General features: G+C 41.6%; 1 protein-coding gene across 1 annotated transcript; it reads left to right on the plus strand.

The window, feature by feature from the left end:
• Positions 1 to 4,459: 4,459 nt before the first annotated feature.
• arrdc3a (arrestin domain containing 3a) lies at positions 4,460 to 12,927 on the plus strand. The gene is made up of 8 exons (XM_079816048.1): positions 4,460 to 4,980; positions 7,403 to 7,484; positions 7,582 to 7,729; positions 7,835 to 7,937; positions 8,638 to 8,894; positions 9,780 to 9,942; positions 10,231 to 10,373; positions 10,496 to 12,927. Exons 1-8 carry the CDS (start codon positions 4,701 to 4,703, stop codon positions 10,562 to 10,564), a joined length of 1,245 nt encoding a protein of 414 aa, XP_079672174.1. The 5' UTR covers positions 4,460 to 4,700; the 3' UTR covers positions 10,565 to 12,927.
• Positions 12,928 to 13,626: the final 699 nt, after the last annotated feature.

The raw sequence follows: 13,626 nt of genomic DNA on the forward strand, positions 1-13,626 counted from the left end.
GGGCAATGTATGTCCCGGGGGTCCAAAATCAGGGAGCAGACATCCTGTCGAGGCAGGGGCTGAGGCCCGGGGAGTGGCGACTCCACCCAGAGGTGGTGGAGGCCATATGCAAGAGGTTCGGCCCAGTGGAAGTGGATCTGTTTGCGTCTCGAGAGACGTCCCACTGTCCACTGTGGTTTTCCCTCACGCATCCAGCTCCGCTGGGGCTGGATGCCATGGTGCAGACGTGGCAGAGGCTGCGTCTGTACGCATTTCCCCCGATTGCTCTGCTCCCGGGAGTCCTGGAAAGGGTCCGTCGACAGGGGGTCAGTCTACTTCTGGTAGCACCCCGTTGGCCGACTCGAGTTTGGTTCTCGGATATCATAGCTCTGCTAGCAGGTCAGCCGTGGGAGATTCCTCTGAGGAGGGATCTCCTATCTCAGGCGGCGGGTACGATATTTTACCCCCGCCCGGAGATTACGAACCTATGGGTCTGGCCCCTGAGGGGACCAGATACATAGAGGCTGGCCTATCGGCGGAGGTGATAGAGACCTTACTCAGCTCCAGGGCTCCGTCTACGAGGAGACTGTACAGCCTCAAGTGGAATGTATTTTCCACTTGGTGCAGAGAACGTGAGGTGGACCCAGTTAACTGCCCAGTGGCTTCAGTGCTGGAGTTCCTCCAAGATCGTTTTTCTGCAGGGCTTACCCCGTCCACACTCAAGGTGTACGTGGCTGCCATTGCGGCTTTCCACACTCCTCTGGGTGATGGGCCTCTGGGTAGGCACCAGCTGGTTGTACAATTCCTCCGTGGGGCTCGGAGGATGAGGCCTGCGGCTCGGACCAGAGTTCCAACCTGGGACCTGGCAGTGGTTCTCGAAGGATTGGCTGAGGCCCCCTTCGAACCATTGGAGTCGGCTGGACCAAAGGATCTGACCCTTAAGGTGGCTTTTCTCCTTGCCATTACCTCTCTCAGGAGAGTGGGAGATCTCCAGGCCTTGGCGGTAACGCCGACCTGCCTGGAGTTTGCCCCGGGAGGAGTAAAGGCCATCTTACACCCTAGGCCGGGCTACGTGCCTAAGGTGCCATCAAGGGTGGTCAGGTCATTGGTCCTGCAGGCATTTCATCCTCCGCCTCATGTGACGGCGGAAGAGGGGAGACTTCACCTACTCTGCCCGGTTAGGGCGCTCAGAGTTTATTTGGCGAAGTCTGCACAGTGGAGGAGATCACAACAACTGTTGGTGTGTTTTGGCTCACCTAAGAAGGGATTGCCTGCGTCTACTCAGACAATCAGTAATTGGATTGTCCAGGCGATTACCATGGCCTATCAGGTGCGCAGTTTGCCTTCACCTGTGGCTGTGAGGGCTCATTCCACCAGAGGCATGGCCTCTTCGGTGGCCCTTCTTTCTGGGGTCCCCTTGCAGGATATCTGCGAGGCGGCCGGGTGGGCTACCCCACACACTTTTATCAGGTTTTATAGCCTGGATCTCCCTACAACGCCTGGTGCTAGGGTGCTCCAGTCCTAGCTGTGCCCGGTTTCCGGCTTCACACTAGGGCAGGCGCTACCCTTCGGTGTGGCCTAGTGGGTACTCGTTCCCCAAAGCGTCGTCCCGATGCAGTGCGAGTTCCCTCGAAAGGGAACTGCTCGGGTTATGTATATAACCCTTGTTCCCTGAGAAGGGGAACGAGCACTGCATCCCGACGCCACACCTTGGCGCGCCTGGAGCGCATGCTTCAGAGCAATTACTACCGCCATTACGTTCCAGCCCCCCTTTTATACTTCCGGGTATGCCGTCACGATGACGTCATCACGCACGCCAATCGGATTGGCCTAGTTGGCATTCTGGTTTCAGATTCGCTGATGCTAAGGGAGTATCCCCAAAGCGTCGTCCCGATGCAGTGCTCGTTCCCCTTCTCAGGGAACAAGGGTTATATACATAACCCGAGCAGTTTTCTTTAGTTCATTGTTTTGTTGTATTGTTGTGTTTGACATGGTTGTTTTCTCCTGAATTTGGGAGTTTTGGGAATATTGGATTTATTATTATTATACTGCGTATTTCTCTGTATCTCTAATCGCCTTGCACTTATTATTATACCAATCGTTACGGTTATGATCATTGCATAAAATGACTTAGGCCTACAAGTAAGCAAACAGACTGATACTGTAACCAATCCTATGAAATTATGCTAAATTAACTGTAACATAAATGATTAAAACAACATTTCACTCTTGATCTCAGCCTTGATTATTTTACTGTAAGACAATTCTTCCTGCAGGTCTCCAAATAAATATCTCAGAAAATTGCACAACTGTGTTACAGTAATGGATTAAACTAAATAAAACTATCAAATTGGCAAATTACTACATTGGTTGCAAAACTTTACTCTCAACATAAACACAAATTTCTAGGCATCAAATATGTTCACCGCCTACTTCAAACATAGAAGATAAAGATATAAAAAGAATTGGGTTGTTTTATATCAACATCAACAAAAACAGATGCTAAACTCTGGATAAACCTAAAACATCTCACATGTTAGTTCTATGTTGTGATCATGCATCTATTTCACATGCATAGGTAAATTCAAATGTGATTTTGAACATACATCCCCACTCCCAACGCACTTGCACACACAGTTCCTTGATGTCAACAGATCAGCCCAACCCATGTTTACTTTTCTCTACTGACAATTTCAACAATGCCTTCTAGTTTTTTACAGTTCATTTTTGAAAACTGTGTTGTGTTGTTCAACCATGTGAACACCAGGTAAACATTGTCTAAAGACACTTTTAATCTACTTTAACATGAACATTAACGTTAAAGGGATAGTTCACCCAAAAATTAAAATTTGACATTTATCTGCTTACCCCCAGGCCATCCAAGGTGTAGGTGTCTTTGTTTCTTCAGTAGAACACAAATGGAGATTTTTAACTTCAACCGTTGCTGTGTGTCAGTCATATAATGCTTGTCAATGGTGACTAAATCTATTAGGGCAAAAAAAAACATGCACAGACAACTTCAAATTAATCCATGCGGCTCGTGACGACACATTAATGAAGAACAGTATTTATATCATTTTTTACCTCAAATACAACACCATGTCCAACAGCCGATCAGACCAGACAATCTGGCGTAGTTTACGCAAACGCCAGAAGTGCTCTCGCGCTTGTAGGAAGTGATGTCACACACAGGAAGTGATGTCTCTACACTAGATCATGTACATTGATCTTCTTTCCCGGAAGTGCTGCGCTTTCAGGGCTGTTGGACATGGTGTTGTATTTGAGGTAAAAAATTATATAAATACTGTTCGGTTTATCGCACAAACTGATCGTTTCATGTCTTAAGACATTAATGTGTCGTCACGAGCCGCATGGAATAATTTGAAGTTGTCTGTGCATGTTTTTTTTACCCTAATAGATTTAGTCACCATTGACAAGCATTATATGAGTGACACAGCAACGGTTGAAGTTAAAAATCTCCATTTGTGTTCTACTGAAGAAACAAAGACACCTACACCTTGGATGGCCTGGGGGTAAGCAGATAAATGTCAAATATGCCTTTTTGGATGAACTATCCCTTTAAGAATTGGTTTCGAATAACTGTTCTCCAACAAACCACTAGAGGGAGGCAGAATCCATCGTAATTCGTTCACACACAAGCGACTAAAGCAAGACAGAAAAACGCAAGAATTTCTGTAGCCGCAGGGTGGAGCATCAGTTTTCACAACTTAAACCAACATGTAGCTACTGTAGGTCTACACAGCAGATAAATCTGCAAGGGAAATTATGAAAATCAAACTCATCTATAAGATCTCAGTATTCTCTCTGCTGCTTCTCCGTATGCCATCACAAAGTTTAACACAAGTGCTTTTAAACATGAATAACAGTTGCCTTACATTAATATTTTAAATATGAACAAGAATATAGAAATATGACTTAAAAATGTGGGCGATTCCTGTGTGAGTTTGCCAAATACACGGAAATAAAATAATAAAAATAAACGCAAACTCAGTTCAATTGACATATTGTGGGTGTTGAAGCTGGTACAATTGGCTTCAGTTCAACCTTATCTAAACATAGCATGGCAGTGAAAATGCCACTGACCTCCAGGTAAATCTCGAGATCAATATCAATACTTTTTTCTGCATTCAAATGCAAACGGTAAAACGTCAAATAAAAGCAATATTTTGAATAAAAAACAATTGCATTAAGTCATAATATGTTAAGGTATTTTATGTCCCTGTTGTGAGTAAACAAAGCCAGAATTCACTTAACAAATGTTACTCTATAACCAAACTCTTCGCATATTAATGTGGAGCTCTACCTAAACGTGTGAAAAATGTTTAGACTTCCACGTATTCTTTTAATACACTGCTCAGCTGTTCGCTGTTATTTGTCTCCTGAGTCCCGGTCAAAGAAGAACTGCACAAAAAGCGGAAGAAGGGGGACGGATAAGAGCTCCGCGCATGCGCACTAACTTGTTTTTCACCAGAGCAGCGCTTAAAGTGAGCTGGTGGCGAAATTTCGCTGTCTTTCATTGCAGACCACCAAGCCTTCACCGAGACGCGATAACAGCATATTTTGCTGTTATTCAGCTCTCGCAGCTCAATGACACTGTCCAGTGTTAACTCTCGCTTTTTTTCATAAGAGATTATTTTCATAGACTCTGCCGTGTGGCTTTTTTGTCTACAAAACTTTGTACATTTTATTTTCTTGCCACCATGGTGCTAGGAAAGGTAAAGAGCTTCGTTGTAAGCTACGACTGTCTAAATGACAGCAATGTCCCCGTTTTCTCAAGTGGGGACTCCGTCTCAGGAAGGGTTATCATTGAAGTCACCGGGGAGATTCGTGTGAAGTCTCTTAAAATACATGCAAAAGGATTCGCAAAAGTTCGTTGGACAGAATCACGAAATGCTGGATCCAACACTGCCTACACTCAAAATTATACAGAAGAAGTGGAATATCTGAATCATAGAGACATCCTTATTGGCCATGAAAGAGGTAAGAATGCAGATCAAACATGCTCTTAGTGTAGATGTGTTCAGAAAAGAGCAGTTGAATGTAACGTTACTGGTGGGATGCTCAGTGGTCCAGGATGACATGACATACTTTGGATGCTGCACAGTACTTGTTGACCGGTGGATCTGTAGACAGTGTATTGTGTCCAAGCATATCTTTCTTTTCTTTATCGACTGTTTTTATGTATTCATGTGTTGGATTTGATTAATGAACAAATACACCATATACATCATGGAACATTACATGGCAGACCTACGATCAGTCATTCAAAAAAAAGATTTTTGGACGCTTCGTTTTCACTATCCCGTTTATATCGCCTAAATGCGTGATATTCAGCACAATTATTTATTTTTTATTTTGGACTAAACTTCAACATTCTTTCAGGTGTCAGTGACAGCTTGAATGAATGAATGAATGAATGGTGGCCACGCAGTTATCTCATGCTACAGCCTTATGAAAAACTAGATTCGTCTTCGGTGCTCTACCACCATACATTTCTTTTAGGAAAAATAACGTCCATAAATTGTATATAATATCAGAGTAATGACAAATCTTTCGCATAATGTCTTAAGTTTCCACCCATTGTTAGAAGCGGTTCAATCCTGTTTTGATGCAGTGTCTAGTCGTTCTTGTCTCTGATTGGTGGAGGCGCCAACGTGTCTTCTATGACATCATGCTTTTGCGGAAAGTGAGAAAAACAGCAACTTTGCACCAGTGGCTGTAGTATGCAACCTTGCACATATACAGTGGCTATTACATTTAAATGCATTCAGTATTTCAGTATATTCAGTATATAAACCGTCAATGCTGACTGACAACCTCTCTGTCTGCATAATGTTCTTGCATACACTACTTGGACTTTTTCACTCTTGTAATTGGCCAGGGTCATTCTAAAATATTCCTGTCATCTGGTTTCACACTGTACATTATGAACCCTCATTTGCATATGTATGAGGCCGAAAACTTATTGGACGAATGCAGCTCGCGACCTGTTTTGATAACTGTTTGTCGTTCTGGTTGAGTGGCTGCTATACCTCCTATAAGGTTTGCTAAAAAAGCACAAAAACGCCTTTTTACCTTCAGTGCACACCGTTAGCTGTTCAACATTTTAAATGTTTTTCTCAGCGCGTTCCACCAAAGACTTTATAAAGGGACTTTGGTTCCACAGTTCCTGCAACTGTACAGAGCGCATGAATATTTAATGAGCTAAGCTCCGAGGCAGCAGTTCATTGGTCGTCTGTTGCTAAACAACTTGATGTAACGCTCTACCGCTGCATTGTTCCATGCTGTACCGTTGGCACCAAGCAGGACTTCTAAACACGGGGTTACAAAATTACAAGTGTGAAACGTTGCTTTAACCAGGGGGAAGCGTGACCTCCTCAAGAATACACCAACATTGTATAACTTTTCCCATGTTCAGTATTAAGTTTATTCTGTAAGTTTTTTTGTTAGCATGATCTGGTTTCTGGTAAAGAATGAGCTAGTCAATGATTGATGAATGTTGAAGCTCTTTGTATATAAATCAAGTAGTGCATGTTATGACTTTGCATGCGTATTGTAATTTCAAAGAAATTCATTCCCCTGTAAATTTCTAATCTAAATAATGTGTCTAATTGTCACTTTGCTGTTTCTGTACGATTGATTGGTTACAATAAAGGTCAATTTATTATGGAAACTGGTCGTTTTTCTGTCGTTTGTGATTGCTGGTGGGTTTTTTTTGGTCATATTTCTCCCACGTGTTTTGCTGAATGGGAGAATACTCGTGAGGTCCACGCCGCAGCACACGCGTAGGTTCAATTGGGAGGCTTGTCCGGGGCACTGTGTGTGAGTGCGCGCTCGTGCGCGCGCCGCCGCACACTTAATACGTAATGAGCGCTCCGGCACAGAGAAGCAGTTGGCTCCGGTTTCGGCCGGTCTTCTCTTGCTGCTGGAGGCTGCCCTTGATTGACAGCTCCGTGCTTGTTTGCCATGGCTCCGCTAAGCTGAATGAAGTGCTGAGCTGGCGAAACGAAAGCCACCGGTGCTTTTTGGTGTTACACAAACATTATTTAACATTGGAATTTTGTTTCAAATTTGCCTCGTGTTTCATGTGAACTGCAGTGGTTATTACGAGTATTTATCCCATTCAGAATAAATACTGAAACTGAATACACCTGTGCCTCAAGTGCAATGATTATACATGTGATTAAACATAATTCATGGGTGAAATATAATAGTGATGCATATCATGATTTGCTGGGCTTTATGAGAATCAAACAACTTGTGCGCTTATGCTTACATTTAAGCATTTAGCAGAAGTATCATGCTTATGTGTTTGAATTAATTATATCATGTAACAAACAAGAAGATGATCAATGCTTTGGCAGGTAAGGTATATTTGGAATATTATTCTCTTCTGTTTCAGATGATGATAACTCCGAGGAGGGACTCACCACTATTCATTCAGGAAGACATGAGTATGCATTCAGCTTTGAGCTTCCACAAACGTGAGTTTTGGTCAGATGTGGCACCAAAGCTAATAATTATTCCTGTACTGAATGTTATAATTCTTATTTATATTTTCTTTTTGCCATGCACATGCAGACCTCTGGCTACCTCGTTCGAAGGGAAGCATGGCAGCGTGCGCTACTGGGTAAAGGCTGAGCTGCACAGGCCGTGGCTTCTGCCCATGAAGACCAAGAAAGAGTTCACTGTCTTTGAACACATCGACATCAACACTCCTCTCCTGCTGGTGAGTGTTTGCATCATTCGCATCCCTTTGGTTCAACAATGCAATGTTGAAGAATAACCATTCAAAGTCTTGCATTCTAACGTTTTGTTATTCTACTTTGCACAGTCTCCCCAGGCAGGAACTAAAGAAAAGACGCTATGCTGCTGGTTTTGCACCTCAGGTCCAATCTCCTTAAGTGCCAAAATTGAACGGAAGGGATATACTCCAGGTAACTACAGTTAATATTTTCACTAGACATTTGGACCCCACTATATTTTTACATGATACTAGGGCTGCAACTAACGTTTGTTTTCAATTAATCTGTCAGTTATTTCTTTGATTAATCCTAAACAGAAAAATCCATTATTTACAAAATTGTTATACCACATACTGCCCAATGTTGTCCTCCAAACAATGTGCAATCTGGAGGCAATAGAAACAAATAGCCCTATAGTGATACCAATGTAGGCTATGGGCAGTTAAACATAATGTGCAAAAAAGGGGTTACAATTGAAATGGAGTGCTTGCCATTTAAAAGTAGTAGAACTTAAAATCACTAAATTAAAAATGCTAATAAAGAAAAACAAAAGCACAGACATAAGATCATACATCAAAGCACATGACATGGCAAGGCGCATTAAACTATAAGCTTTTGTTTGAAGCACTTAATATGATGCATTGTCGTGAGCAGAACAACTCAGCATCCTGTGCTGTTTTCCAGATGCGTTTTGTCCATAGAAATGCGTTATTCACTACTGTAAAGTGATTGGCGGATGTTTTCATGCATAGTGCGCAGGCGGGATTAATCCTTAATCACATTTGTTGTTGATTATTTTCATTAGCGATTTTATTGATTCATTGTTGCAGCCCTACATGATTCCCCTTGATACTCTTTGGTACCATTAACAATGCATGGTTTCTTCACACAGGAGAGTCCATTCAGATCTTTGCAGAAATTGAAAACTGCTCCTCGCGTATGGTTGTGCCAAAGGCCGCCATTTACCAAACGCAGACCTTCTTTGCCAAAGGGAAAATGAAGGAGATCAAGCAGTTGGTGGCCAACATCCGAGGGGAGTCGCTTTCTTCTGGCAAGACGGAGACATGGAATGGAAAGATGTTGAAAATCCCTCCTGTATCACCCTCCATCCTCGACTGCAGTATCATTAGAGTGGAGTACTCACTCATGGTAAGTCAAGTGCTTTTTTAGTTTGCATTGATTTTAGTTTTTATGTGATTACCGACAATTCAGAGCTTTTAATGTAAATTTCAAGCACCTAGGATCAGTTCCTTGTGCTCTTCCACACATGCAGTACCATGAATGATAAGCAGATTATGCCAAGTTCTCCCAGCACATACTGATAAGAAGATCAGCCTAAAATCTCTGATTAAATTCAGGCCATTGAATGTTAATGGCCTATTAACCCCACAAACCAATCTGTCATTGCTCAGAATATTAGACTTTACTATTTCAATTCATCACTCAGCTCTGACGATACATTGTTCAAAGGTTGTGAATACACGAATAACACTGTTATTAACACTGCCTCCTACAAATTATTTAGTGTCTTGCCTTTTGGCAGAAGCGTTTCATCTAAAGTGATTGAAAGTACTCTGGCACAATGATTGGGTCATCCTTACTTTTTTAAAGCAGGATCCTTGCTTTCTCAGATAACTGAAATCGTGACTCGTCAAATACTGTTTCAGGGTCTAAGTCTCTTTAGCCATTTATGAGCATTCTTCATGTCTAGCATTCTAAAAAGTCACGGTTTATACTACAGACTCTGGGCTCACAGCATCCCAAACACCAGTATTTTTTCAATTCAAAAAAGATAAATCACTGTCAGGCCAGATTCAATTTTGGTATGGAGATGAAGGCTAGGATCATGATTATTTCATTGGTAGTACTGCACCATTTGTTTGCTTTTGGGATACAAAGAAGCATTTGGACCTGGAAACAGTGACACATAAGGGTCAAACTTAACAACCGAATGATTTTATGCCATATTTACAAATCAAGGTGCACTTTTTTTGTGAAATGATTAACCTAAAATCCCAATATTATTTTCTGCAGGTGTATGTAGATATTCCAGGAGCCATGAACCTGTCTTTAAACCTGCCCCTGGTGATTGGCACCATCCCCCTCCATCCTTTTGGTAGCCGTACGTCATCTGTGAGCAGCCAGTGCAGCATGACCATGAGCTGGTTAGGCATGGCCCTCCCTGAGAGGCCTGAAGGTAAGGAACTCTGCATGATACTGCCTGCTCATCTCATAAGTTTTCAATAGGTACCACTTGTTTTGAGGCATGTATGCAATATAAATACTAGTCTAGATTTGGTATATATGGAGATCATGTGATTTGAATGGGACTTTTCTCAGATTACAGAGAAAGAACTTGTGTTCAAAAGTGTTCTTTTAAATAAGACACCAAAAGAGGAAGTGGAGATAACGTTGTACACAGAGAAGAAACAAATATCATGGTTGGCACGGTTACAGTATTAACATTTGCTTTTGCTGTACGCAGCTCCTCCAGCCTATGCAGAGGTGGTCACAGAAGAACAGAGGCAGAGCTGTCTGGAAGTGTCGTCAGGGCGGGAGAACTTTGAAGGCCCACTATTGGCCTACATCCAGGAGTTCCGCTTCCGACCCCCTCCACCCTACTCCGAGGTAAGCTTTTTGTTTTAGTTTTTTGACATGTAAAATGTTGATATTTCTATCAGAAGGGAGCTTTCAGCCATGTTTACATGCATTGGACTCACGGCAGCTGTTTCTGTTCCCCTCTCCTTCAGATTGATCCACATCCAGATCAAGCCACATCGACCGCGGAGCAGAGACTCGACACCTGCCCATCACGTTGAGAAATGCATGGAATGAGTCCAAAGCAGTTGGGCTTTAGGAGCTTTCACTTTTGTTTATCTCCCGATGACAGCGATTGTTCGCTTTGCTGTCACCACGGAGAGAAAACAAACCTCTATGGAGAAATCCATACGTAAGGGTGCAGGAAGTCACTGGCAAATTACCCGACCCAGAGATTCGCCCCCGCCCCACACCACAACCTCCCCCACCCGTGGATGGGACACATCCCACCGGACCTGGAGAGCTTTTCAAAGTAGTCACTTTTCTCATGCTTTTGTTTTCAAAGAACATGCACACCTTGTCCGAGATGGGAAGAGAAATGCAAGAAAACACTACGACCACAGCCATTCGCAAGCACAGCTGAGAGAAACGAGATATTCTCTTGCCTCAGTTTATGATTTCTCTTTGCACATGTTTGTTTAAAATCACTGATTGTTTTATTTCAGTTTTCAGCCTCTTGGACTAAGAGATTGCAGGCTTATAACAGTTTCACTTGAGCCGCACAAATTACAAACAACACAGAACAGATTCTGAGGAATAACAGACTGAGTGGACTGACATAATGCACTGATCTTGTTTAAGCTCTTTTGAGGTCTATAGTTTTCATTGATTGTGTTTCCTCAGTCGATAATCTGCTCTGGGTGCTGTCTGAAAGCTTTTGCAATGTTGCCTCGCAAACTCATAACCCAAGCGTGGCTTTAGTTTTATTTTCTCCTGTTCAAATGGACTTTTATTTTTGGTTCTAAATGTAGAATGCCTTTAAGCCAAACGTGGTTTGCTTGGTGTTAAATCTGTTGCACATGTTGTTTTGTAGAGGAGCAAAAGTCCAGGACTTCATGTTCATGTGTGTGATCGGAGCGGAGAGATAAAACAGGGTGGGGCCTGGGCAGGATGCCTGAAATGTTCGTTGCCTTTCTGTTTGTAGTGTGTAGCAGTGCAGGCTTCGAGATTGCACTGCCTGAAAAAAGCACTCAGTCTCAGGTGATCTCACTTGCCAAATGATGAAAACAAAAACGGCGTAGATTTATGTTTCAGTTGCACTTTTTCAGTTCAAGGAAGGAGACTATAGTAGAAAATTCAGATTTAATATTGAAAAGCTGATTCAATAAAGAGAAGAGGTATGCACAAAGATGCAAGGCAGCTTTCAAAGACTTATGACATTCCCTTTTTGTCCTGCTGCACCGGCAGACTTGCATTTGACGTGACGTTTCTTCAGACCGGTGAAGCCAGATATGACCCAAAGGATGGCACAAATGCTTAAAAAGCCAAGTTGTAAAGCAAAACGAGGACTCTGGATCCTATCCAGAGACATCCGAATCCAGTTGAAATGAGTTGTACATTTGTTTTCAAAACTCATTCGACTATAAAAGTAGTTTAGGTTCTGATCATGCTTGGCCTTGATTAAGCACTTTTTTACTGAATTAAAACCTTATATCAGTTCATGTCTGGTAGAGGTCTGGAGAAATGTTGCTATTTAAACATTTAGCAACGTAAATAGTTGAAGTGTTTGGATTTATAGAATTGGTCAGATTATGTGTTGTTGTTATAAGTTCAATGCAATGTGAGGGTGGGGGGGGTTATGATTCAGCAGTTCTCGGAGCAAAGTAAAGTGGTCTTAACATAGTGGCCTTGATGAAGTACTGATATTAACATGCTACCCTATTAACATCCTATTTGTTATCCTTTTAGTCCTACAGATTGGGGTTTTCGTTTAAAAGGACAAAAAGGGAAAACCAAAAAGTCCTTCAAAGCGAGCATGGATCATGCCACTTTTGATTCGAATGGGTTTCAGTTATGGGTTCTGATGAATACTGTTGGGCATTTAGTGTTTGTTTGTTTTTTTCTTCCAGACAAACGATCTAATACAGATCCTCTCGTCTCAATTATTATGGGAACAATAGCTGTAGCACACCTTAGAGAAGTAGGTCATCCAAAAACTGAAGAGATGACGAGGAGAAGAAAATGATTTGCTTCTCTGTTGTGTTTTATAGTTTAAAATCGAACCAAAATTGGCTACTAATGAAAGAATAAGCTTAAACACAAAAAGAAAAGTGCTTCTTTTTGTGCTCGGTCAATACTATAGTCTAACGCTTGGCCTTCCGTGTAGTCCAGTGTTAAAGCTAAACTCTTGACTCTGTCAGGAAACACCTTTAATGGAAATATGGTATGTTTTAGAAACTAAGTGCAATATTTCTTGAGTTTTTTGTCTCGGTGGTATATTTTTGTCTTATTTCATTGTGATTTTATTTCGGAAATCTTTATGAACATTAGATAATGACTGAAATGTATGTTCGTAATGGTTTTAACTTTTGTCTTAGTTCTTCCTTGGAAATAAATAAACAAAATAAAAAAAATCCCTAACTTCTGTTGTACTTCTGCTTTATTTGAAACAAAACGGCACTAAAACAACACTATTTTAAGGTGACGTAGTTACATGTACTTCCTATAGTAATAACAGTAAATGTAATAATTATAAGTAGTTAACCCTAAACATAACCATAACTCTCTAGTAAGTACATGTAGTTAATTAATATTACTCAGTATTAAGTGCAATGTAACTATGTCACCTTAAAATAAAGTGTAACCAAATAATTTCATTTTCACTATTTAATGCTTCTCAGAATTTAAAACAGCAAACCTCTGGTTTTGGGAAAGAAAAAAAATCATGTGGACACGTTTAAAAAAACTTCGATGCTGTTCCCTCATTGGCAACAGCGCCCCACAAGCCATTCCAGCAGCACAAATGGAGTTTTCATTATTTTATTGAGCACATAATCAAATATCACGAAAACACACGTTATAACTAATGTATCATATTTTGTAGTAATTGATCCTCGATTTTAGTGCTCATAACAATCCTTTTCTTTTTTTCCACACTTAATCCTTTGCATTGCTGTTGCTTTAAAATGCAGATAATTTCAAGATAAGGTTGAACCTTCTTTAAAGTGCTGGACTCCAAGACGCCAGCTTGGTTTATAAGGGCTAACCTTCTGACCTCAGCTTATCGGGTGGCACTAGGGTCAAGAAGTGACTTTGGGGTCGAGTGAGTTCACAAACTTTTGTT

This window comes from Gobio gobio, assembly GCF_949357685.1.
Source record: "Gobio gobio genome assembly, chromosome: 4".
In the NCBI taxonomy this organism is placed as follows: Eukaryota; Metazoa; Chordata; class Actinopteri; order Cypriniformes; family Gobionidae; genus Gobio; species Gobio gobio.